General features: G+C 39.8%; 1 protein-coding gene across 8 annotated transcripts in view; it reads right to left on the bottom strand.

Annotated features, from left to right (window-relative positions):
• Positions 1–5,140: 5,140 nt before the first annotated feature.
• Positions 5,141–27,668, bottom strand: part of LOC128733587 (probable beta-hexosaminidase fdl) — a 67,502-nt gene continuing 44,974 nt past the window's right edge. For 7 of the 8 annotated variants that reach the window (XM_053827275.1, XM_053827280.1, XM_053827279.1 and 4 more), the window contains 6 exons: positions 14,288–14,339; positions 8,182–8,453; positions 7,568–8,109; positions 7,350–7,506; positions 6,472–7,274; positions 5,141–6,416 (listed from right to left, as the gene is read on the bottom strand). In XM_053827275.1, coding sequence (XP_053683250.1) covers positions 6,067–6,416; positions 6,472–7,274; positions 7,350–7,506; positions 7,568–8,109; positions 8,182–8,453; positions 14,288–14,317 — 2,154 coding nt within the window. In that variant the 5' untranslated portion in view covers positions 14,318–14,339 and the 3' untranslated portion in view covers positions 5,141–6,066. The remainder of the gene's footprint in view (positions 6,417–6,471; positions 7,275–7,349; positions 7,507–7,567; positions 8,110–8,181; positions 8,454–14,287; positions 14,340–27,668) is intronic. The other variant, XM_053827281.1, reaches the window with a different exon arrangement.

The following is a 27,668-nucleotide window of genomic DNA, read 5'->3' as shown; positions in this document are numbered from 1 at the left end:
ACTACTGATAAACATAACTTACAAGTCCCTGATTTTTTTTCCAGCAATAACTCATAAATAGAAAAAATAACATAAATAGCTCGTAATGGCTAAGGTAGCATCGTCGATTGCATTCATTAGTGCACCCAGTGCAGTGGTCGCAAATATTGCCACCCTTTGCTTAGAACGGCCATTGTCACCTCTGATAATAACAGGGCTGGCAACCGACAATTAAAGTGAGCAAAGATTTCTAAACTTTCCACCCAGTTTGAACTTATTGTCTGGGTAAGCGCAAATCGGTGCTGGTTGTCTCCAACAACTAGATAAGACGAGAAGAGTAGACATTACAATGCAACTGTTTTTATAACGCAATGCAATGTAGGAAAAAGAAAAAAAAACGATTCGATTCACCTTCGGAAGTAATTATAAATTATTAAACTCTATCGATTGTGGAAAGATAGTCTGGGAATTTTATTAAACGGGAACACGCTTTCCAAAGACGGTGTACCACAGCAGAGTAATTCTGCTGCTGAAGGTAATAATGAAAGGCAATAAAAATGTTTGCCTAGTTCATTTTCTCGAGAGTGTCAAATAGGTTGTAAATCATGCCGTTTATCAAATCACTGAATATCTAAAACAACACAAAGGTTACAAAGCATTCAAATAGTTTATCGACCTAAAGAGAACATTGTAAAATGTGTTAATATTGTGATCAGCGATTGTGAAATATTTGTAAAGGTGAAATAAGGTCGAATGATAGCGATTACAAGCACATATTGTTAAATTTGTTGAACCAAAATAGCTGAACCAAAAAAACTGTTTTAAGTTGTTAACTGCAATTGAAGTGTCAACTGCATGGTTAATTTTGCTTCATCAATGAAGTTGTGAACACATGTGGCTTGAGTAGCTTTTACTTATTTACCAAGATTTCACAAAATTTTATGCCAAGCATTGTTCAGCTGGAATACATAGCATTCGAATTTTTCGCATGTATCATATTATTCACATTAATAAACTAATTAGTTCTGCCTCAGAAAGTGAACTTCTTCTGTACAGAACTACCCTTTTAAAAAACAATTAAAGGAAAGTAAAATCCACAGCTGATAACTGATAAGTCTTTACCGAACCCGGAGTCATATCCGGGTTCACACTTGGGTATAATTGTTACAAGCAATTATACCAAAACTTTCGACGTGATTTGCTTCGCTTAAGTTATTTTAAAATTTTATATCATGTAAAAAGTCTTGAGTAAAAATTGGAATATATAGCTGTGAACTACATGTTCTTTTGGTCGAACAGAAGTTAAAGATAAATAATAAAATTTTTGTCTAGACAATTTAAATTACTTACAACTACTACTACTTGTTTAGTGTTGTTACGATAAAAATTCAAATCGCAATGTGTGTAGATGGATTAAATTATTTTTGAATTTTGCCAGGCCTTTTGTTCAACTACTGCCATCAGTTTCGTAACAACTACCAACCTCATCGACTCTATTTGTCGCAAAACTTCAGTTTACCCTAAACTGCTTCTCGCTTCCAACCGTTTTTTGGATCTTTTTCAGGTTCCGCTGGATAATGGCCCAGTATTTAACGATTAAATAAAGCTCTGGCATGTTGGAAGGGATCTTATCCACGGGCACCACCTGTACATTGTCGACGCCATACCAGTCCATGAACTGACAGGATACCAATTTGGGTAAAACAACACTGAACAATCGTGATGCTTCAAGAATGTACCAGACGTTTTGCCAGTTTACACTCGTTTATGCAAAATTTTCTGGTTCAAAGTCTCGGTTGTGATGAAAATGTCGCCTTCAAAGTACAAATAGAGGTACCCTGCCAAACCAGATATTGATTAGCAAACTTCGGCGGTTTCATCTGCTTGAAAATGTCTGCCACCTATACCTTTCCGATTACTGTACAAAATTCCAGTCCTGGAAGTCACCTGCGCAGATTGAATCGATTCACGGGCTTAAATTCTCAATTTCGTTCGACTTATTTCGAGCGAGTTGTTTCGCCCATTGATTTTGCTAGTGGAATGGAAAATACCATGCACTTTCGTTCAAACAAACCAGGTAAATAAGATTGACTGTCGGAAGTGTTGTCGCTCTACAAAACAGGAGTTCAACCGTACGATTAACTACTACAAGATATAAAACAAATTTCGGTACCAACGATGCATTCTTCATACGCAGTCTGTGTCTCTGTGCAGGAATCCAAAACAATTCGGGTATTTCGTCAATTTCAAAAAGATAGAGGCTGATTCGCCAGTGTTTGTTTTTATAAGTGAGTTAATTTCTAACACTGACCTTGAGAAGTGCAATTTTTTGCTCAACACTTCTTGAATTTATTCAACGAAATCTCTGTCGCATCTGACCAATTGGCGACTGCTGCTAACGATGGTCCTAGTGTTTCAAATTGGTGGACACATCGTCATGTCTGCACCCCAAAAGTCAAAACCTTTCACATACTGCTAGTTCAGATAGCAACGCAGGAAGATGAGTTCGAAAGTCTTGCTTGCTGCGCTTACGAAGTTATCCAACAAGTCACTGCAGGAGAACAAATATCCTGACATTTGGAAGTTCTTATTTATGTAGAAACGTGACAAAATAATTTCAGACGTTCACAAGAAAGACGTCCGAAATTATCGAAGTGTAACCTCCTTATGATGCTGTTCTAAAGTTTTTGAGAGCATTTTCAATGAAGAGCCTTTATACTCCTGTAAGAATTACATTTCAACTGCTCAGCCATGAATTCTATACAAAACGATCTGTTGCGATAAATTTGACCGAATTTGCGACACTCTGCGTTCGCACACTGAACAATGGTGGATAAGTTTATGCTGTCTACACTGATCTCAAGGCAGCATTTGATCGAGTGAATCACGGAATTTTGTTAAGCAAGATTGAAAAACTCAAATTGGATTGAAAAGCTTAGCTTGGCTACTCTCGTTCTGCAAAGTCTACAAATGTTTTCGGCGTACTCCAGGGGAGTAATCTTTGCCTGTTTTTGTTTGCGCTATTTAACAACGAGCTTCTTGTTATACAGTGCCACCTGCCTGTTTTGCGCCAACAATGTCAAAATATACAATATATAATTAAAAGTAGCTAAGTGATCTAAAATCTATAGATCGTATGCAGAGTTAACATTTTTTTGACATTTAGCATCAACACATACATTGTGAAAACCTTTTGTTGCACACAGAAACCGGCCATGTTTGTATGTTCAAATTCGGGACTCATGCTTCAGTGGATTAACCAGCTTAGAGACTTAGAAGTTAGACTTGACAGCAAACTGACTTTCAAATCTCACTACAATGAAATTCGGACGAAAGATAACTTGCCTTTATATAAAAAAAAAATCTCCGAGGACTTCAGCGACCCGCTGTGCTGTACTCGTATTGCAACCGGCTACTTGGAATTGATACTCTAGAACACAAAAAATACAAATACACAAGTTCTCTTTGCTTTTATGATCAACATTTGGGAATTATCAACTCGTAATCAACAATACGGACAACATGAACTAATCCAAGAAAAGCCAAGAAAAGCAGAATCAATGGACCTATCGTGATCTGCTGCAATAAAGGTGGACTCGCTTCCAGCACATTTCCCCTTCGTACATGGATTGAGCATACAGCTGCTAAAACTTGAGAGCTACTTCCTTACTTACTTACTTTAGCAGCCGAGAGCCGGGGTGGCTCTTACCGTATCGAGAATTCCTCTCCATTGTACTCGGTGCTGGGCTTTTTGTCGCCAATTTCTTGCGCGTCGCGACACACGCGAGTCGGCTTCAACTTGGTCGAGCCATCTAGCACGTTGGGGCTCTCTATTCCTAGTATCGGTGGGGTTCTTGAAGAGAACGGATTTCACTGCACAACCGTCCGGCATCCGTGCGACGTGGCCGACCTACTGTAGTCTCCTAACTTTCGCCAGGTGTACGCTGGGAATCTCTCCAAGCAGTCCCTGCAGCTCGTGATTCATACGCCTCCGCTTTCCGTTTGTACTCCGCCAAAATAGTCCGAAACACCTTTCGTTCAAATACGGCAAGTGGCACGTATGTCTTCCGTAAGCAAAGTTATTGTCTCTTGTCAGTCCATTGTCAGTTTTGTGCGGCAGCGTATGCTCCTTGGTCGAAGCGGCTTGCGGAGGGAAAAGTAGACTAGATTTCCAGCTTGGATGCGTCGTGGGATCTCCTTACTCGTGTTATTAACTCCGGTGATCATAGATCCCATATACGAACTCATCAACCACTTCCAGTTCATCGCCGTCAATAGTCACTGTCCGTGGGAGGCAAACGTTGCATTCTCTGGGGTCTCTTTCTACCTTATATTTGGCTTTCGACGAATTGATTTGTAACCCTATCCTCCTAGCCCCCGTTTTGTCTGTTTTCGAACAGTTCGAATACCCCGTCAGCACCTTCTCATCTACCTAATCAATAAAAAAATCAGCACCTTCTATGCCATGCGGGTGCAAACATGGTTGAGTTCTGACAAGAATTATTGGAGATTGATTTGATTGGATTTGATTTGCGAACGAGGTTTGCAGAGCAGCACTCGACTGGAATCCACAAGGACAGCGTAGAAGAGGCAGACCCAGAGGCTCATGGCGACGGAGCTTAGCCAACGACATCCGGGCTGTAGACTAGAGATGGTCGGGTATGAATATTTGAATACCCGAACCCGACCCGTACCCGATCAAGAAAAAAATTGAAAACCCGAACCCGACCCGAACCCGCAAGTTTATTATTTTTGATACCCGAACCCGACCGCAACCCGACGGGTACGGGACGGGCCCGGGTACCCGACCATCTTTAGTGTTAAATGTGGTCAATAGAGATACCCGACCCGACCCATACCCGGTTTCAAAAACAAAAATTTACCTGGCGACAGGTAAAAGCCATGGCGGGTAACCGTCAGCAGTGGAGATCTCTGATTTCATCCCTTTGTTCTGCCGGACCGGCGGACATGGACACATAAGTAAATAAGTAAGATTTGATTGGAGACGATTACTTCAAATAGCTGACGATGACGATAGATCCATGAGAAGTCCCTATATGTTGTAGATTGACTGGTTGCGGCAGAGAGGAAATATATCTCTCAAATATCCTATTACAAACCTACATTTTTTCGTAAAATACAAAAACATTTAACTTGTCCAAAGAATTTAATTTATTTCCAACTTCCTAACAAAAAGAGAGCACAAGAGCCAGATCAAACGCCTTGCTTTGGTAATAGATTTATCGCAATTTAATTAGGTTTTTATCTACAATCAACTCAACCAGATTTTACACAACTCTGAATTAAGCTTTACAGCTTTTGTCATAACTTATAACAACGAAAAATCTAGTTTGTTTGTTTGCATGCTTGTTTTGTTTTCGATAAATTCTAACAATTTTTGAATTCGCTCCCTTAAAATATTGGAAAGCAAAAACGTTGCTTCAAAGGCATTTGAACATAATTTGCTTGCTATTTACAATTGACATAACAGCTCTAACTATAATACCTAATCGTCGTTCTTTAATGAGATTTAAGTTTGCACATAATTGTTTATTTAGCTAGAACAAAAATACTGCCAAGTTGATCTGACTGATTTCACTGAAAATTGCAACGGTAAGACTAAAACTTACAGCTTCTAACAGTAAGTACCTATGGTGTTTCGTGGCATTTTGGCCCGTCGTTTAAATGGCGTTTAAGCCTCACTGTATTCCTAGCTCATTTATCATCGCTACTACTACAACAGATCACGCGACAAGGCAGCTTTATCCGTGACACTTAGTTAAGGTCCTAAAATATAGTATTAAAATATACCACTTTTGAAATATCATGTGAACGCACGTTTTGTCTCGTCCTGCTTAGTTTACAACCATCTGTGTGTGTAGTGTTTGGTAGACACTAGTTTCTCACTTTTGCTTGCACTTTTTACGCTATTGCTAAACTATAATAGGTGCGCGCTATTTGCTGAAACCATAATCAATTGTTGCCTATCCTAAGCGGTTTTACAAATATGTACAACTCTTACAAAAACCTAGCAACAAACATCGCACATTTTTTTCATAGGATCTAGTAGAAGGGATTCACGAAATATCATACACACTCGTCCTGATTCTGAGCGCAGTACTTCGGGAATATAGGCTCCGCTAGGAGGCCCAGCTCGAGCAGATGATTTCGGAAGACAGACATTCGATTGAAGGTTTCCTTCGGCACCGATTCGCTGTAAATTTCCTCGACCGGATCGGTCCACAGTCGTTCGGCTAAGGCGGCTGCTCGCGGCCACAGGCGGGCGTCCAGCGTGGATTCGTCGACCTGTTCCGTCCACAGGCATGCCTCGCCGCCGAGAATTTGACGCATCTGGAGCGAGGTCAGTTTCATCTCATCCCACGGTCGATGTTTGTACACCGTTTGCCAGTTCCGGTACGGAGAGCAGGCACCCTCAGCTGAAAGCGGAAGGTTGGGTTACATAGTCAAGTTTTTTGTTGTTTTACAACTTACCCGTCGATCGCCAACTACCGAAGCCACAGTCCAAGTACCAGGCATCCACGTGTGATATCACTAGTTGAAAACCTGCATTGATTAGTTGGTAATTTTCCTGCCACTTACTGCCGCCCCATATTTGTACTGCAAATGCGTTTTTCGAAAGACACGGATAGTTGGTCAGTCCGCTAGACCAGACAGCGGCCAATTTCGGTGCGATGCCTTGATTTGCTACTTGTAGCCGGTGGTAAGCCTGCTGCATAAAATCACACCACAGCGTTCGCATGTCAGACTCGTTAAAATGTTGCTGCCAACATTCCAGGTTCACTTCGTCTCCTCCCAAGTGAAAGTAATCCAATGGCCCTGTAAGATCCAACAGCTCTTCGTATAGCTTTTGCAGTATCAGATAAGTGTTGTTGTTTTTCGGATTCAGTTGACCGCAGGGTGGTTCCCCGCAGTAGTAACTCCACGGCTGCTGGTTGATACACAAGCTTAGTTCTCCCATGTTGTGTTTCGGTCCCCAGTCCCATCCGTTGCCGGCATGAGCTGGTGCATCGATTTCCGGTATGATCTGAATACCACGCACTCTTGCAAATTCTACGATTTCCCGCACGTCATCGCTGGTGTAAACTTCATTATCCGAGTAAGCCCCGTAATGAGCCAACTGAGGATAGTGCTTTGACACAAGCGGAAAACTTTGCGAATCCGTAATGTGCCAGTGGAACCGATTGAGCTTGGAGTGGGACATTCCGACAAGTGTTCGCTTTATCGACTCTACGGAAAAATAGTGTCTCGATGTGTCCAGCATAAGGCCACGGAAGCTACAAGCGAAAGATACGTGTTAAGCAACAGTTGGCTAGTGTGTGACAAGAAAACGAATGGAAAAGTTTGCTTACTTGAATCTTGGCACATCTTCAATTAAGGCTTTGTTGAGTATTTTCAGGAGGCGCTCCTCATCATCGTACCACACCAGTTGCTGCAGTGTGGTGAGAGCGTGCTTTGCGCCGAAGAAACTGTTGGCAAAAATCTTCACCGACAAGGTACGTGCCGTATCTAAGGAAGAAATTAAAACTTAAGAAGTGACGCTAAAACAACCGAATCGAATTAAACCCACGTGTCACAGTTAAATTGTAGCTTTCATCTGTGTGCAGCGACAGGAAAATATCCGGTGACTTTTGAACCGTGATCCTAACATCGAACTTATCCAGGTCGTAACGGTTATTATCTTCTGCTTTGTAGAAGCGAATCATCCCTGGATCATCCGACAGAGCTCCTTCGGACGTTTTTCCTCTAGTCCCCTCGCTAGCATCTGCCATGGAGGAATAACTCGCCGCGTCTTCTTTGCTGACTCCGTGGGCCATGAGAACAGCTCGCAATTCTTCCCGGAACACATCGAAAGCTTGCCTCAGCAGATTTTCCACCGGTTTGAAGCTAGTTTTTATGTATACACTTAAATCCGACACGCGGAAGCGTGAAACCTTACTTCCTATTGTAGTCTTTCCCGTCGGTTGGGGCCAGATATTAATCGGACCGCAGGTCATCGTGCAGGTGAGAAAGGGTACTCGCTTACCTCCGGCATTTTCCGCTTTATCTACGTAATGTTGCCGAATGCAGCGATTGTTCACACACTTGTAGGTCCACATTTTTTCCGAAGGACTTCAATAGAAAAAAAATCATAACCTCATGTCAGGTAAATTGGTTTTGACTCTACTATCAAACGTAACTTACTTTATCTTTGGCCGCGGTGGGGGTCCATTTAGTAAACCTCCTCCAGCTCCACCACCTGCGCTAGCATCCCGATTGAAGATACCCGCAAACAGCAACGTCTGGGTGGCAGGTTTCAGTGGGCTCTGATTTTCATTCCAGTAGAGCACCATCACCAGAAATACCATCACCAGCAGCAGTCCGAACAGCGTCTTCCGCAGGGATCCAGTGAAGGCCATCTTTTTGATGAAGTTCGTCAGTATGGTGGTTTTAAGATTTCGCTGGTGAGGGTTTCTCTGCAAAAACCAGAGTAGCAAAATGATGGAATGATTTTTTGATACAGCACGACAAATTAACCGTTACTTGATGACATGAAAAATGACATGATCTTGATGCAGCATCAGCAAGTAAGTGCTTTCCGAATATCAGTCATGTGTGATATTGAGTTTCCTTTATTTTTCTTACCACAGCCAATAAGAGGCTTTTCCAGATTGTGCATATTCCTGCTCTTCTTAAATGTAATTCGGTTTAAACAAATAGAATTACTAAAGACATGTCGTGATTACAATCAATTGAACTTAATAGACCAAAAAATAAATGGTACATTGTTCCCTGTTTTATTTATTATCATTTATCAATATGGCACTAGATTTAGAACAAGAAACAACTGAAACAGAACAGTTTTTCCAAAATAACTTCCACAAAGCTGACTTTCTTATTCAAACACTAATAAAATGCTGCTTTGTCTCTGATATAAACAACTTAGGCATAGAACTGTCAACCACTCGTAATAATCCTCAGCCTACCAGACGAGCGCATTTTCCGAAACGAATCACGTCCTCCGGTTGAGCCAATTTCCAGTCGATTGAGGCCGATTTGTATAAATCGGAGTACGGAACCACTGACGAGCAGATTTCCATACAATTTCCAAAAGGATGCGAATCGCAGAAAGGAAGAAAAAATCTGTAAAACATAATCTTCAAGAGCATTCAGGTTTCCTTGTGTCGTCTTTCTACAATGGTCGCTCGCTCACTTTTCGATCCGAGAGCTGCATCATATCGACCGTTCGAATGACAATAAAAGTTTATGTTCAGATTATTCGATTCATTCTTGTCTTCGACGAATAAATGGAAATCTACAGTAACAGCCCATTCTTTTACGAAGGATGCTAATGCACAATGAACATTTGATTCCTTAGTAAGACTAGTCATCGAATAGTTCGGATCGAAACCATAGGATGTCTAATCAGTCTCAAAATGAATAAACAATTATTATTCTATATGAGATAAGTAAACAATTACAAATAAAAAATAACCTCTAACAACACGTATTTCTTGTATTTTGCTAATTGGAAGCTACAGAAAATCTCTTGGACTCATTAAGGTTATATAGGGTGTTTTTGGGGTTTCATTTTCAATTTATTTTATTTTCATTTCTGATAAATCACGCGAAAATTGTCAAAGTAAAAAATGCACAGTTCATCGTGGAAAGACTTACACTCGACTAACGTCTACAAATCATTGAATTTTTCATCAAAACACGTGCTCTGTGAAAATGGGTTTCCATTTCATTGTCGTCATTATGGGCCTAAGCAGCGAGCGAACAGTACAAACCACAGTGGATAAATTTCGTACGAATTTTACTCTACTGGGCATATGTTGTTGTTTCAACAAGACGGCGCAACTTGCCTCACAGCACGCGAAACAATGGACCATATGTGAGACGACTTTGATCTCTCGTTCTGGAACTGTAAATTGGCCACTCAGATTATGTCATTTGACTGTACTCCAAACTATTTTCTGTGAAGGTTTCGTAGAGTCTCTCATTCGTCTATACAGATAAATCTCCAGCGCCATAAGACGTGAAGTGGGGACAAACAGCACCTAGACAAGTTTGCAGTATTTGATCTAAGCTTCAAGATGAAATACTGGCTTCACTTTTCCACTTGCCCCATTCTACCCTATAGGCTCAGAAAGATTAAGAAAAATGAAGCATTAATTTGCGATAACATAGCAAGGATAGGCCCTATAAATTTGCGACCTTCTGTAAAAACGTGTGTTTAGGGTGCTTCGATTATTGCCTAGAACAATGTATTCTTGTAAAATGGTACAAACAAAAGTTTAGTATGCAAAATTAATTTTTAAGGAGCTTCCAAAGAACATGCTGTGTAACTCTACACCCGATGGACCACAGTGGAAATGATACCTTATTTGAAACATGTAGCTTATAAAAAAAATTATTTCCATGATTTGCTAACGTAGTTTCGAAGGCCATTGGATGCCGTTTGATAGAAAATATTGCATTAACCACTTGTGTTTTATACGTTGATGCAATAACATATGAAAGTTGAAAATCAAACCAAATTTACAGGGTCATTGTGAGCTGATTCGGTTTATGTTTAATTCGATAAGATAACCTTTTTCCGATGAATTACTTATTTGCTTTTGCTTAATCACTGTGGCAACGTGCAATTTTAAAGATCCCCATTCTATTCAATTGATCAAATCGATATTGGGCGAATCCCCTCCTGTTAGTCTAGTATAGATAACATCCATATCAAACAAATTCAATCTTGGTGATAATTGTGGGGTTCCCAATGGTTAATTCCAATTTTTTTGATTTTTCTACGATCTAAAAACGTGAATTAGATATTCCATTCTTCATTAATGGTACAATAATATATACGTAATTTGCCGATTATTGCACACCACCCAATTATTTGCACAGTTCGTAGTGATCGCGCCTTTTCTCGACGGTTTGTTTTGTTAAATGTAATTTGACAACAACGTCGGCTATACAATTTCATTATCCATTGAATATTCTGATTTTTTTCTGGAAATTAACGTGATTTTTAAGCGTAACAATAAATTTTCCTACATGTGTCCCAATTACGCCTTCTTCTCCAAACGATTTTCTTGTCAAATCAATTCTTGTCAATTAAGAAAATTTACAAAATAAGCTATTACCGAACGGATGCAAATAAACATGTTATTCCCTTGTTTTTCTGCAAAGCGCATTTGACAGTTCACTTCTCTGCGGTGTTGCTTTTTGTTTATCAACGCAAGCGGTGGGAGCCGTAGTTTTCCGTATCGCGATTTTTCCCGGTTTCACCGTTTATTGCGAGGTTTCCAGGTCCATAATGGATGGTAAAATAACCCTAAAGTATGTATATGGGTCATTCCACGCGAAGTGTCCGAGCCCCGTGTAATCGACCTTCACGAATTTCAACCAAATTTCGCCAGATTGTTCGTTTTCGGTCAGAAAGCAAAAATTCAAAATGTTGGTGCCGATCGGACGTTCCCTCGATTAATGGCAGCACCTCCATTTTTAAGGAAAATACCCTTTTTTGTCAAAACCTCTTATTGCCTTTGCTTATATTTCCGGAAGTAATGGGTTTAGAAAGACACTATTTTCACATTTTTAAAGGAAATTACCCAAGGAATTCGAAAAAAATATTAGTTTGAAGCAACAGTGCTGCAACAGTTTTGCAGATTTTTTACTTATCGCCCTGAATCCTTGCCGATTCTGAGATACAGCGTTTTAAAGCAAGCGATACCCCATTTCTATGTAATTTTATTTTTCTTTTGGTTGTACCTCCGGCAATATTAAGTTTAGAAAGACACTATTTTCACATTTTCAAAGGAAATCACCCAAGGAATTCGAAAAAAATATAATTTTTAAGCACCAGTGCTGCCAAACATTTTTAAACTCAATTTGAAAACTAAATTTACATTTTTCTCTCAATGAAAACAACTTTAACTCAAGAATTTCAACTTCATTGTGATTCGCAGATTTTTTTATATAAGAATCACTCATCGTCCCGAGGTATTTCGCCGATCCCGAGATACAGCGTTTTAAATCAAGCAATACCCCATTTTTTATGTAAAACTATAAGCAAAATAACTTTTTTTTAAGCAGTGATTCTCTAGGTGATGTAAAACTACTTTGACATATTGGGAAAGCATGGGAATGCAATGATGAGGAAAAGTCAAAACAAAAGCTGTGCAGCAATTGGGCATGAGGGATTTGAAAGTTATTTTAGTGTGCAATAATTGGGTGAAGAGTTGCTATGCAAAAACGATTTTTATAAGGAATCCCACATAGATGGCTATGGAAACCTATTAGTCTATAAGCATAGTAAGCGGTTTTGCCAAAAAAATCTGCTTTCATTTGTTAAAAATCATCAAATTGTTGTAGACGATTGCTTAGCTGTGCAACAATTGGCAATTTACCGTATATAAAAGGGAGCGTGAGTATGTTTGTATGTTCTCGACCAAACTTGGTACACATGTTCCTTGACATAAGGGAATGGGGGGCAGGGTTGCCACATGCACAGATTATTCTATGTTTAACAGATATTTTAAAGAAATCGCCTGTTCAGAATCTGTATGCATAGAATACAGATTTTCGCCAATTACACAAATTTAACAGATTTTTGAGCTTTTACATGAGAGTGAAAGAGACGGAAATAGTCATTAAAATGACTCTCCGTCTCTTTCACTCTCATTGTTTTTCATTGGACAGATTTTTGCACAGATATTTTTCCTCGCTGTACAGATGGCCAGATTTTTCCAACAAAAAACACAGAATTATATGTGGCTGGGGGGTAGACCCTGCTGGGGGATTGACAAAATGGGGGGTCCCTAACAGGAGGGGGCATAACTCCGAAAAACTTGGACGGTTCTACATCAAATATGGCACACATGTTCCTTGGCATAAGGGAATCAGCACTAAGGGGTTGACAAAAGGGGGAGGTCCAAATAAGTAAAAGGAGTTGTATTTCTCTCTTCTCATTTAGACCGATTGCAGTTGTGCAAGTGACTGTGAGAAAAGAGGGGAGTCCCTCCGAGGAGAGATATATGAAAAAAAACCTTCATTTCCGTTCTAGGGATTTCCATACAGCAAACTGATGCATAATTACCTACGTGACAGAAGGAGGAGCCGATAAAGGGAGGGAGAGGAATGTGAGTATGAATGTATGTTCCGCCATAACTCCGGAACATCTAAACAGCTCAGGGAGGTTGTCAAAAGAGGGAGACTTTCTCTTACAAGGGGGGAACAAGGGGGTAAAAGGGCGCGTTTCTCTTGCATTTGGAACAATAGCAGTTGTGGTAGGATTTCTGAAAGGGGGAATTGTGTCGATTTATAGGGATTTCCGAGAAGAAGAAGAATTTACAAATGGCTCGAGGGCAACTGGAGAGGAACTGAGAAAGAAAGTAGACACATTCGAATGAAGAAAAAGGTTTTTGTTTCTTATATTATTTTTATAGCGTGCATGCTCCATACTAGACCAATAGAGGTAACCACACTTGAGTAAGTAAATTAAAATTCAAAAGCAAAAATAAAAGGTCACGCATTCGAAATCATTTTTAAAGTTTAAATGAAATAATATAGACCGCGATGCAAACTGTTTTTATAAAGGTTTTTGGGTATTTTATTGCCTTATTCACTAAAATTTTAAAATAGTTCAGCAGAACCGCAAAAGGTGCTTTAATCTGGCCTTCACATTCTCAGACAGGCAGTCATCAAACCGTCTATCTTATCATTCACTTTTTTTAAGGCATTATCGAGACATATGTTCAGCACCACTGAAATTAGTATAGGGTAGAGGATCCATATTTCGTCAAGAACCATATTTCGCCAGTGTGATGAATCCAAAGCCTTTTTGCATATTTTTGGTAGACTTCGAAGAAATTATTTGACGAATTGGTAAAATTGATGTCCTCAATTTTACCAATTCGTCAAATAATTTCTTCTAATCCAAAGCCTTTTTGCATATTTTTGGTAGACTTCGAAGAAATTATTTGACGAATTGGTAAAATTGATGTCCTCAATTTTACCAATTCGTCAAATAATTTCTTCTAAGTCTACCAAAAATATGCAAAAAGGCTTTGGATTCATCACACTGGCGAAATATGGCTCCTGGCGAAATATGGATCCTCTACCCTAATAGTGTGTTGGGAATTTTCGTCGTAGTCCTAATCAGCAATGTACTGATGGAGCGAGATGTCAATTAATGTTTATTATTATACATTGATAAATACAAATTTAGCAAGTTTCTACTCCCATACTATCAATTATTAATATGCTATCTATTTTATTAAATTAACTTGAACCCAAATCAACTAACCTTATTGAAATAGTCGTTTGACAACAACATCCTCAAAATCTAATTGGCATACCTGAAATGAGACAAAAAGAAATGAACATCAGTTTCGTTGTTATTTTGAATAATTTCCGGAATCCTATCACATAACCGATATTGGTTTTTAGGCGATCGCCCAAACCCAACAACGCGCATGATTCCAACGGAAGGCGGCAGTGAAATCAATCATGAAATTTCAATCCACTCGAAATAATTGAATTCGATTTATGCAACAGCAATCCATACAGCAGCGGGAGAACATCTGCGACAAGCCGGTGGAAAAATTGGAACAGCAATAACAGCAGTACTGGAAGGTGAAAACCCTTCCGCAATTATACTGCAACAACAACGGGAAAGGAAAGTCATCCCGATTTAGGCGGTAGACAAGTCACGCCGCAAACAGACGGACGCCGCGCGCCGCTGTCGCTGCTGCCGAACTTTAGATTGAATTTTTAATCCGTTATCGAAGGTAAAGTAATCGAATCGAATGTAAAGAGGATTAAGTGGAGTTGTTTTTTATTTTGACCTAGGTTTGCGGCAGGGACGTGCCCGGAGTGTCAGTTTTTAACAAAACATGTTATTTAATCGGATTTTATTTGTGTTTGACAGTTAAACTTTCTACCTGCTCGGTGTGAGGATTTATACTGGCCTCTGAAAGAACTTGAATGTTAATTCGAAAAAATTATAATAATATTTATAAATTTATTTTAACTTCTTTTTTTGAAAAAGAAAACAGAACAAATTGAGATTGCCAAACTGCCAGGTCCGACATAATTATTTTTAAATGTCCAAGGAAACGTCAATAAATATGAACTTCTTAGTTCTTAGTGACAAAATTAAGTGGACCAAACAAGTCAATTTTAAAAATTGATTGGCTTGAATCGTTTACTACTATTTCTGAGTAAAACTCACCTGAGTAGTATTCGTGGACGCTAGCAACACAGACAATCCTACCACGATCGAGTTCCGCAGTTTTCCATACCAGCGTTGAAGTCAACCCCTACGAGGCTTTTGTAGTTAAAATTACACACGACGTTTTAAATACTCTACCCGCAAACTACGGTTCTAAGCATGCACAACTACTACTACCACCACCACCACCACAAGGACCGATGTTGTCTGCCAAAAGGCAGCCTAGAAATGAGGAAAAATCGCTCCAACGCCCTCGCCGCTCCGGCTGGCAGTGACGCGAACAGACAGCACAGCAACCACTAAACGACACGAAAGGATATGAAAGTACCGTGCGTATTCATCGTTTTGTGCTCGCGTCTATCCCTCTGACTCTGCACCAATCCACTCTGCGCGCTGGCCGTTGATGAACTGGTAGTAGGTACCTACTACCTACCAGAAACAGTGGCGAAAGGACTCGGTCGTCTTCTTCGTTCGCGCTCCAAACCGTTGTTGCCGCCTGATTGTTGCCGCTTCGCGGAGTAGGAAAAATGGAAAACAATTTTTCTTTTCGGTCTCAGTCCTAGTCAAGGAAGCGTGGCGTTCGCATCGCATTGTTCTGGAGCAGCCTGCCCGCGTTCACACTCACTGTCGTCGCGCGCGTTCAAGGAAATGCTTTCCGTTTGAAACGAATCTAGCAGCAGGCGGCAGCAGTTCGAAAGGACCTTGTCAAAGTTTGACACTTCGTAGTCTGTGCGTAAGTGTGGATACAAGAAAAAAGCTAGCCGAGCTTTGTTTTGACCCATTGATTACCATCACAACGGACATCATAACGATGATAATGATGACGACGATGATGATCTAATCTACGTTTATCGATGACGGTCATTAATGTGTAGTAGACTGATATTTGCCGTTCAAAAGAAAGTGAAAACCATGTGCACTGTGTCGGTGTGAATCACCCTACTAAGTAATTTGGTTGAATAATGAAGACTTGATTTGCGTGTTTTGAAGTGCTTAGGACCTACCAGTCATCATTATCCCGTGTAGAAGCCAACGACACGATTCGGGATTCAACCGGATTTTTTTATACAAGCAAATTAGTTTCCCAATGCACAGCTTGAATACGACATAGCCTCCAAAACGAAGCTCAGTTCGCGTTATACCTTTGGATGAAAAAGAAATCCTGTTCCATGCTTTGCCCGATAATTGGGCGGGAAATTTGGTGCTATTTAAACATAGGCAACTCCTGGAAATTGATGGATGCCCGAAGCGTGTAGTTTGGAAGAAAACAAAATCGGAAAAGGAAACATGAAAAAAAACATAACACGTTGAATTATTTATGATCGAATATCTCGCGCGCGTAATTGCAGTGAACCAACCACCATCATCGTCGGTGCTGCGGTAAGCTTCACGTTGGATAGCGATTGTTCTCGCCGGAACTGGGCATTTGCTGGTAGGCCCGAAGACGGTAGTTTGTACCTACACGCTATTGCTAGCCAGCGGCAAGCAAGAGCTGACAACGTAGAAGTGAGCAAAAGTGTTAGTCAACTATCGATCTAGTACTACCCTAGTGGCCCCGCGTGGATGACGTCGCTTCCTGCCATCAAGCTTCAAGCTTGCCAAACCGATGTGCGTTCGCTGAAACCGTGTGAAACTGTGTGACGAGAATAATAGGGTGGAAAACTGGGTGCGGAAACGGAAAACGCAATTTTGGATCGTTTTGCCAATGCTTGCGGTAAGCTCGGCGTACAGAGCACAGCCCGAAGGGGTGCGGGAATAACGAAAGGAAATTATGCGACAGCAAATTAACATTTATATAGCTGTTAAGGGGCGAAGCTCCGCTTCGTCGATAGGGCAGTGTCAAACGGGCCGGCTGTTATCGTCGACATAATATTTGTCGCTTTGAAAATATAATCAGTTACGCTTCGACGTCAGGAACAACAGAGTTAGCCGCGTTAGACATTCCACTGATTAGCTCTGATTTGCATTGTTCTTCTCTCTCTGTGTATCTTGCTCGATGTAGGAAATTGGTTTCGTGATTTTATCTGAGCCTTCTATCTCTCGAAAATGAATGCTGCAGACACAGAGCCCATTGAAGGATTGAAGTCTCTTCATTCCGCTGTTAAAGATTCGTTGATATTTTTGTTTGAAAATTGAAAAACTGAAAAATTTACAATTTTTAATTTATGAAGCTAAAGATAGCCTCTCTGAACCGTATAATTCAGGAATCTCAAACATTTGATCATAGAACCATAGGTATCAGGGAAGGGACCCAACTGATAAAGGAACAAAAAAAGACTTTGAACATATTTAACGATGTCACTCATATTATCCACCTCATATTCTAAGTGAAATCAGTGAAAATAGTTGTTAAATATTTGAAGGCAATATTTTAGTTTAAGGCTAAGTACCTAAGTACTCCTTTCCTTTTTTCCTTTTTCTCGAGTTATTCAACTGGTCGCTTAATAGCGTATAAAACTCGGCACCGAGCCCTTTTGTGATGTCAACAAAGTGTCAGGGAGACCTAAAACATCAGTTCTACCTGACGAGACAGGCAATGTTGTCCACTAAAACACATGTAGAGCTCAAGCATAGCCGTGACGCCTATGCCCGCAAGCGGAGGCTTTCCGGCCTTGCGTGGACTCCACGAACTGACTCTAAGATCTCTCTGCTAAAGGCCGGAATGCCATATATTTTAAATATAATGATGATGATGAGAAGAAAAATGATAGATCAAATTTGTAAATATGCTTTGCCCTGGACTTTTTGTACTACTTGACTTCTAAAATGTAGTATAGTGAAGAAGTGGAGATTTCATCAGCCCCGCCTAACCGCCGGTCCTCAACCGCGTGCCCACAATCAACTTTCCAATACAAGCAACCACAAATGAACTAATAGTAAAGACAAGTTTCGGGGCACCAGTGGTTATCAACTTATCAGAGGAAATTCAATCTTTCATCCCCCCAGCATTTATGCACTGTCCCAAGAAACAAAATTAATTAAATTGAGCACAGCACAACCCAGACGTTCGCGGTAGTCGAAAGAAGCTTTAAAATGTAGAGTCGCACCCGTCTCCCAATCCTCGAAACCAAAGAGCTAGTGCATTGTTTATAACGGAAATCCGTCGCCCAACCCCGAAAAACGACCGCTAGAAACACTATTATTATGAATTATGAAATTTTGAAACCCGTAATCATTCTAGAGTGCTCCTTCGGCATCCAAACCGGATCTGGTATCCCGCTTACATCCCTTACTAACTCTAAGCCCCCAGCCGACCCAATCAATCCGACATTTCTCGGAGATATTTGTGACAGCTGTGATAAATAGTGATGAACCCCAAAAATATTTATCTATCAATTATCAGAGCTCCCCGTACTGGCCTTATTCTTAAACGGAATAAAAGCACTTTTTGAACAACGCAACAATCACATTTGGTAAATTTTTACCCCGAGTCCCACTTGAAATCACAAAAATATTTTGATATATACCCACATTCAGAAGTAAATGTGACCGCTGTTCATTTACTGATTAGTTAAAAAGCCCTACACTACGACGAGGCTCAGTTTTATCGTGGGGAGTTTAAGACTAAGTGCCTGCTCGAAATTAAAATAACCAAATTTTCTGGAATGGAGGTTGTCTTATTTAGACAGAAATTCCCAAATAATTCTACATTCCATAACTTAAAATTCTGATCTTCGTAACGTGATCATCGGCACAAGCGAATCGTTATCAACCTGTTAATTTTTTTGAGAGAATTTGTTCATTTCGGTTATGGAATTCACGTAACTTCATATTTACATATGGGTCATTCCACGGGAAATTTACAGTCAAAATTTTGTTTCTCTTCGGAATATTTTTTTTACGTTCTTTGTTCAAAAAAAATCGACACGTATTTTTGTATTTCGATGTTACTGTTGGAATTCGCAAGATATGATTTTTTAAAGTATTGTAATCCGAAAAAATCACTATTTTTTAAATACTGATTGTAAACGTAGTTTGTAATATCAAAAAATTACTTTCTGCCAGATGTATTCACTATTCCACAAGCTTTCAAAATTGGTATACCATACCTCCTCTCGATTGTTTTTCAATAGTTAAATAGTGCATTTTTATAAACAATTGCAATTTTTTCAAAGTTGGAACTTTTTTTTCTAGATTTTTTTTACTTTAAAATATTTGTTCATCTTCCTCGAAGAAGCATGCAAAATTTGGAAATGGAAAAATGAAAACTCTAGAAGTTATGAATTTTTATGTCTCAGCGCGTGTGTTAATGTGAAGCGAGCGGTAATGTTCAATCGCTGTTCTAACCCACGGGCACCTTCATAACGAGGCCGCCTTTGATGCTATTAAGTGTAACGTGTCGGTGAAGCGGGCGCGCTCGTCCGCTCGTTTGCATTAACGTGCCTGCTTCGATATAAAAATTCATAACTTCTAGAGTTTTCATTTCTCCATTTCCAAATTTTGCATGCTTCTTCGAGAGAGATGAACAAATATTTTAAAGTAAAAAAAATCGAGAAAAAAAAGTTCCAGCTTTGAAAAATTGCAATTGTTTATAAAAATGCACTATTTAACTATTGAAAAACAATCGAGAGGTGGTATGACATTTGTTTTTTTGGGTTTTAACGTTCGTACTAACGTTTCTTTCTTTTGACTTCTAAATTTTTATTTGGGAAAGTAAGGTAGTGTCTGATGTGAAGGATGATTAATTGGATGAACTGGAAAATTACGATATAGACCAAAAATATATCGGAGGAACGGCAGATGGAGTTCGCATACGCGCTTTTTCGGTTCGTACCCAAATGTTTTACTAACTAAATTGCTGCCGCCCATTATATTAGGTAGTCTAATACCTAATTTTGTATTATTCTCCCATTTATATCACATTCCGTGATACGCGTCATAGACTTCCCTATGCGACGATATAAATTTTTGTATGACTCCTCTTTGTTTCTGTTATTTACTCGGTCCCGACGTTTACACGGCAAGTCTCGTATTAAAACTAACACCGGGTATGTTTTGAAGTGGGACTACGTCTTACCGCAAGGTGTGATTCCATAAATTAGATTCTAGTTGACCAACCTCGTGTTTTTAGTTTTAACCTTGAAATGCGGTCAAGCATAGGGTATGGTCGTTATCGTCAGGCCACTGTTATAGTCGGGCCATCACGATTTTACAGTTTTAGTAACTCATGATATCTATGATACAACCATTGTAAAACTTCTTAGTGTGATAGCTAACTTTTCACAATATTGTGAGTTTCAATCGTGTATTCAAAACACCCGTACTGAATTCAGTGACTAAATCTTACAAAAAAAGTTTTTCAGGCGCAATGAACTTTTCTTCAAGAAATGATTCATTAAATGCAATTAACGAGATAAATTTTGAAAATGTATGAAGTGTGTTGTGCTGCATACGGAGATTATAAAAAATCCCCTCCAGTAAGGTGTTTTGGAAGGCTAAGGTGAAATACTACAAAAGCGCTATTTGTAAAGGTCGAGCCACTTGAGTAGTCATGGTTGGGCCACCATAATTTTAAGCGCAGAAGCGCAATAATCGCTAGAGATGTCAGTCACGTAAAATGCGATGGAATAAAGCGCAATTAATACGATAAAAACCTAGATTTTTTTTTTTTTTTTTTTTTTTTTTTTCATTGTAATTGTACACTTCGGAAAAGGCGATTGTAGCAATATTGATTTTACAAGATCGCAAATGCAATTAAAAATAAGGTATTTGTACCTATATGAGCAGTTGTTCACGGAATTCATTCTTTTCATGTCTCTATATAGAATTTCAATATGTATGTCTTAGATTTTCTGCGGTGGCCCAACATGTACAATATGGCCCGACTATGACAACATTTTTCGTCTTCACGTAAATGCATATAACTTTTTTATTTTTCATGCAATCAGTTCAAAACTTGCCGAAAATATACCTTATTCTTAGACCTTTGTAACGATGTATTTAGATTTCCAAAATTCCCTTTGAAACGAAAGTTATGGGCGAATTCTAAAATGTGGCCCAACCACGACGACACTCCCCTACATATTAATATTTTTTGAAACGGTGGTTCTACAATTGATGAAGGGACGGTAGGGGAAAGTAATGAATTTTTTTTTGGAATGAAGGGGAAAGAGCGGAATGGTGAGGGGGGGGGGGGTCGGTTGGTAGCTACGCTTAACAAGTAGTCGTTGTGGCTCCTAGCTTTTGTTCAATGCTGGAAGGTGGTCTATTTCATAGGAACGGAGCCTTTCCCCGAAACTCCATGCTGAGAATCGCGGCTAACAGACGAACAGCGTCACGCGCAGTACCTTGTTAGTCGCAAGGGCCTGCATAGTGTCGTCGTCCTACCAGTAAAAACAAGTTCAATTAAAACTTATCGGTCGGTGGTTTCTACAGTAGACGGAGGAAGAGGCACAATTTGTGTCAAAAAACAACTCAACCTGACACGTCACTACCTTAATAAGGGGGTTGTGCAGTCTCCTTTTGTCCAGCGCCTCAGTCGTTCAAAGGTACATGGATACAAGCGAGCCATATGCCCTGGCGGGTGTTGTGGGTTCGAATCAGGTTATCTCGGATTATAACTTGGTTCGACCCATGCACCTTCCAGCATTGGACAAAAGGTAGGAGTCACAACGACTGCTTGATAAGCGTAGCTACCAATAACCCCATTTCCTCACCTTCCCGCTCTTTCCCCTCCATTCCAAAAAACATTTATTACTTTCCCCTACTGTCCCTTCATCAATTGTAGAACCACCGGTTCAAAAAATATTAATAGATTTTAGCTACCGTCATTAGAAACATGAAAGATTTTGAACGCTCTCTGCCAATTTTGAATGGATTTTCATAGTTTAGATACTGATCGACTTATAACAGATGTAGCAATTATGTGGTGTCTATTGAATTAATTAAAATTTACAGGGTCAAATATCCCCATCCCCATACATATTCTTCGTGATCACCTTCCTTCACAGCCAGGGACGATAGTTAAACAAACCAACTGTTTACTGTGATTACGATTACATTATTTTTAGAGAAAAAAATGACAAAGCTCGCTTGGCCCAACAGAGAGAAGATTCTTGACGACGTTCAGACTTATACTAATTTGGTATCTGTGCTTGGGAAGTACGCCAGAAAAAACGAAAAGGCCTGTCGTCCTAACAAAATTTCTTAGGACCGCTATAAACCTAAACCAATTTGATGACGGTGTTAGGGACGTGCGCCAGAAAAAGTGATAGGTCTCCTCATCCCAACAAGATTTCTTAGGACCGCGATAAACCTAGTCCAATTTGATGTCCTGAAAATGAACAGTTATAAAAAATTGAGCTACCAACCCTATCTTTCGCCCGATTGTATCCACATACTGCAAGAATTTATTCAAAAGTGATGTCCTGTATGAAAAAGGAGTTGACGGAATATTCATGCATGTGACGTGCTGCCCCAAGTGAGGAAGAATGCGCGACTGTCTGATCCGAAAATAGGTTTTGGGCATTTGATTTGTCGCTGTTTGATGTTTTGCTATCAAGTGCGAAATAACTGATAAACAGGGTTAGTTGAAACGCAATTTTTACAATAAATATTTTAAATATTTTCAAGGAAATTGACTAATGTGAACCAGTGGTAAATGATAGCTCAGATTATTTATTCAATTTGTCTGTTCAACCGTAAGTTGTGCGTCCAATGACAAATATTTTATGTTATATCTTCATTCCATTCTACGGGAAGTCTAGGAGAAGAAACATTTTTCCTCTTTCGAGCATATCCAATATTGGCTAAAAAGGGTCCCACTCGTCAAACGACGTGAGAAGGTGAGCTCAAGCAGAATCTCTTCACAATAGACACACTTTTCAGCGCGTTCTTCACAGGTATCATCCGCCTGCATGATTCCCCTTGCAAGATCTGATTACCCAAAGTTACCCAAAGCCAAAGTTCAGATGCTACCGCCCGTATTCGAAACTTGACCTTCCGAACCCGTTGTACAGTACAGTATAGTACAGTACAAGACAATTCCGAGGTTAGTACGACGATCCTATCGACTCTCACAGCCTCTCCCTATCGAGATTCGAACATGCGATGAAAAGTTCGTTACACCAGTTGCCATCTCGAGGGCAAATGGGGGGCTATGATTAGGGCACTTTAATTACAATTAAGGCAGCAAATAATTCGTAGCACAAAAAGTGCAAGAGCAGACGTGGCAGACGCACACGTGGCTAGGCAGAGCAGTTCCAGCAAAAGTCAACCGAAAAACGAGTCTGTACAATTGTATTTGGTGTAGTATCTTGACCGGCTGGACATTAGAACCCGCGAATCGACTAACGCCAAAGTCCAGAAGGTTCTTGACGATCAACCTTAAATCACTCGCCAGAGTTTCAATCTCAATTACGCGGGTAGGAATATTAACACGATAAGCCCACGTAAAAAAGTATACATGCAGCAATTTCGCGTGCTTCTTTGAGGTTTGATACAGTAACACGCAATATATATTGGGGCGGATTTTTAAAATTTCAGTCACGGCTAAACAATTATTAGTCTGATTCTGAAAAATTTGCATTACGTTCATGGCCCTTTGGTTTGAGCTGAAAGAAACTACTGGAAAACTACTTAACCAAGCATACACTGGAACGTGCTTCTCTACATCTCACGCACAAACAGCATTCCTTCAGTACGAGTTATTAGCACCAGTCCGGTGCAACCGCATAAAATGGACGGCAAGCGTTGAGTTAGTGGGGAACTGGTCCGGTATGATTCGAAGTTTCACCAGATATTCACATCGCATAACCAGAGGAGAAACATTGGGTACGAATCCGGTTATAATTGACTCCTGTTTAGCCGCTTAGTTCAATCCGCGGATCCTTCAACTTAAGTAAAGATGAAAGTTTTACGAATTAATTTGTAAAATGTATACTAGTTAAATTGGTAAATTAAAATTCAGCCGTCATATCTTTATTCCAAACACTACGTCTAGGAGAGCAACTCCAACAGAATAGCTCTCGGCTTTGCTACTACGTATCACTGTTCATCTACAAGAATTGAGTTTTCATTGATGCGTGACTTCATCATTCTGTTAAAAACTATTCTCTTATTCTCTCCAATAGTTTTCTTATAGAAGAAAGCAAACTAATTGGCGAATCGCTTGAAGCTTCCGCTAAAATTTTTATCCAGTTTCAATATTAAAATTACGAATACTTTCAAACTGCTTATTATGTTGGAAACAGAATTATTCCTGGCTTCAATAACATCATTCTATGGAGTTTCCAAGGCTGAATCAATATTTGCTTTAATTTGTTAACTTACCTCATGATTCGACTGATTCTTCAAAGTGAAGCACAGTTCACAACTGTTCATACTAAAGAAATTACAAGTATCTAGTAATAGAAATATGCGTATTCATAGAACCAAAGTAATATTTCACACCCTCGTTGATTCACGATTTCAATTAAGATATTTTATATACAGCATAATTTTCAATTATTCTGACTTTCGTCTGTCCTATTAAAGGAATTAGTATGGAATTTAATCAATTGATAAAATATTCCTCAGGATACATTCAAATTGTTAGCTCAGGCATCTTGGAAAGCTAGACATAGCATTGCTCGACGAAAATGTCCTCCAAACACCGTGAGTTCTCTGCTCTGGCCTTGAAGAAAAACAACGCGAAACGGAGCTCCGAAAAAGAAAACATCAAATTCACATTAGCACAGAGCCAAATTTGCGTGACGATTTGGTCTAGCTAGGCTAGCGTCGCGTAATGATGACGATGCATGAGCACTTCTCGTTCTCAATGTTCGTGACGAGGTGGCTGGCTGGTCTAGAGTGAAGGGAAAATTTATTATGTATCAAAGTTTGATGTTTGCGCGGGACAGCAGCTCGAGGAAATGTCAGCCACTATATAATCCGACCGACACCGGATGTCAAATTATTGGCCCGGGTTCAATGCTTCGTTCGGTCACAGAATTACGGTCCAAAATAAACGCGAACATCGGACGGACGGACGGACGGAAGTGGGCCGAATTATTACGTAAAATTCAATTGTGCAAAGCGCACGTCCAGGGTTGAAGAATACATAATTTACGTGAAGGTTGGACGCGTGGATGGATGTGGAACGAAGCGTCATCGAAGTGATTGATTGGGAAGCATTAAAATAAGTGTTTTTCGATACACGGTGCCTATTATTTCTGGTGAAATTTCTGGTCGAACAAAACCTGACACGGTCTTTTTTCCTGGACTCTAAGTCTAAAATACATTTTTTATGAAAGATCCTTGTTCTATTATGCAGAGATAGGTGGACAATTGAATTTAAGAACTAGTCGCGTTGCATTCACGCACAAACACGAAGAAAAAATTTCTAGAAACTGAGAAGAAGACCTCTCAAACAGAACAATAGTAACCAGTGACGAGGAAAGCATTCGGAGAAACGTTCACAATCTAGCAACGATAGCAACCGAACTGTGCTAGCAACATCCCACTCCCACTTCTACATTGCCCATCCGGTTAGGTGAAAAAAAGTGCGGTAAATGTCTATGCAAAGATTGGCCGTAATCGCTGCTGTTAGCACGCACAATAGCCTCAGCAATCAGACGGTTTCCTACTACAACGCCTACGCGAACCACTCGACGACGACGACTTACAACAGTGCACGCGGCGTCGTCGGCGGCAACGGCTTCAGCAACGGCAACGGTAACGGCGGCGGCGGTGGTGCTACCTCCAGCCATAGTCTCCAAGGATTGCAAAGTATGCGACCGGGGGCGAATCTGCACGGCAACGTCAACATCATGCTCGGCGGGTGAGTAAACTTCAATTGATATTGTCGTGTATTTGGGTAGTAGAAAAAAAAATTAGAATCGACATGCAACGTGTTATTCATTTGACCAGGGAGTTATCTCGATGCGTTTTCTGTGTTAGTAGTTGGACACAGAAATGTCACTTAATTACATTATCATTACCTCATTTCTAACCTCGGGAATAGCGTCCTTACATTGTAGTCTGTGTGACAAACATATAGGTACATTATAAAAAATATAGGTTCGTTGTTTTCTTTAAAAATTAAAAGTATCAGTTCTACATACTGTCATATCTTTAGCTTCTATTTAACGAATCACCGTTTCTTGCTTCAAGCAATTTAATTCTTATTAAGTATAGGACAATGGAAGAAAGGCGCAGTCTTTTGATTTGAAGCTAGACATAATAAAACAATGCATTTTTTTAAAGCAAAAACATGTCTAGCTTAGTTAAACTAATTGGGAAGATTGAGAAAAACCAAAAAAATATGCTTTTTATTTTAACGCACCCTAACAAAAGATTGTGGAGGATCATATGTTTACAAACAAATGTGCTTCCTTCCGGTGATTAGCATAATTTTGGTCAATGTCAATGTCAGTTGTGGGCTGTCTGGTCGAGTGCCCTTGGCGGGTTCATATAAATTATTGATTATTCATGTAAATTATTCACAAACAAAAGTCTGGCATTTTATGGAGAAATGGTTTAGTATACTTAAAGACGGAGAAGTACTTTCTATGGAACAAGGAATAAGGTCCGGTAATTAGTTACTGATGTTGAATTAGTTACGAATAGTCGCTCCATCCGTAATTACACTTCGTGATTAACTAACTAACTGAAAGCTACTAATGTGGAGCATGACCTTCTCATTGTGTAGTATTTTTTAAAAGTTTCAGATCGATAATAACGCCAACTGCTGCTTCCAAATGTTGTCAGTTTCAGAAAAAGAGAGATGTTTTAACTGATGTTGAAAAGCGCAAAAAGAAAACGAGGTAATAACATGCCTCCAGACACCTTATTATTAATTTTGAGTGCCAAAAGAACAGAGGGTTATAAAAGTCATTGCGACAGTCATTTAGATTGTCTTTTGTTGCAGACTCGGCTTACTTTACACCAGGCTGGTGACACCAGCCAACACACTCTCACATATGATTTGACAGTACCCCCATACTGATGGGTCCTTCGCTGCTGGGCCCCAAACAACAATGGCCGCTACATATATTTTCTATGAAATGATTTCCCGCCCAGTGTATTGACGTTTTAGATTTCGCTCATAGTAAAATGGAGACGTGCCGGGGGTCGCTTTACACAGTTTACAAATGCTCATACCCATTGATGGAGCTGGGTAACTATGCCCAATGGGGTACTACATAATTAATGAAAACCAATAACCTTCCTGAGGTTATGGAGTTAAAGATTGAGTTCCTAAGAAGCGGTTCCTAGATGACGTGAGAGCTCCACAGGGGCAGATAAAATGCACCGATTCATTTTCATTTTTGTAAAAAAAAGAAGGAGATAATGACGTCCTGGCCTTGCCAAGATCCAAGTTTCCAAGAGTTGGTAACAGTGAGGCCCATCTTTGTTTTTTAAAAACCATTGTTGGAGTTGTCGGAAAATGCTTTTCGGGATTGCACAACTTCAAGTATAGTTTGAACGCTTTGCAAAATTTAACTATGGTATGGACTTCCTTCGCGCGGAGTTC

Source organism: Sabethes cyaneus, chromosome 2 (genome assembly GCF_943734655.1).
Source record: "Sabethes cyaneus chromosome 2, idSabCyanKW18_F2, whole genome shotgun sequence".
NCBI classification, from domain to species: domain Eukaryota; kingdom Metazoa; phylum Arthropoda; class Insecta; order Diptera; family Culicidae; genus Sabethes; species Sabethes cyaneus.
Note: the sequence above shows the minus strand (reverse complement) of the source record. Positions and strands in the feature narration are given on the sequence as shown.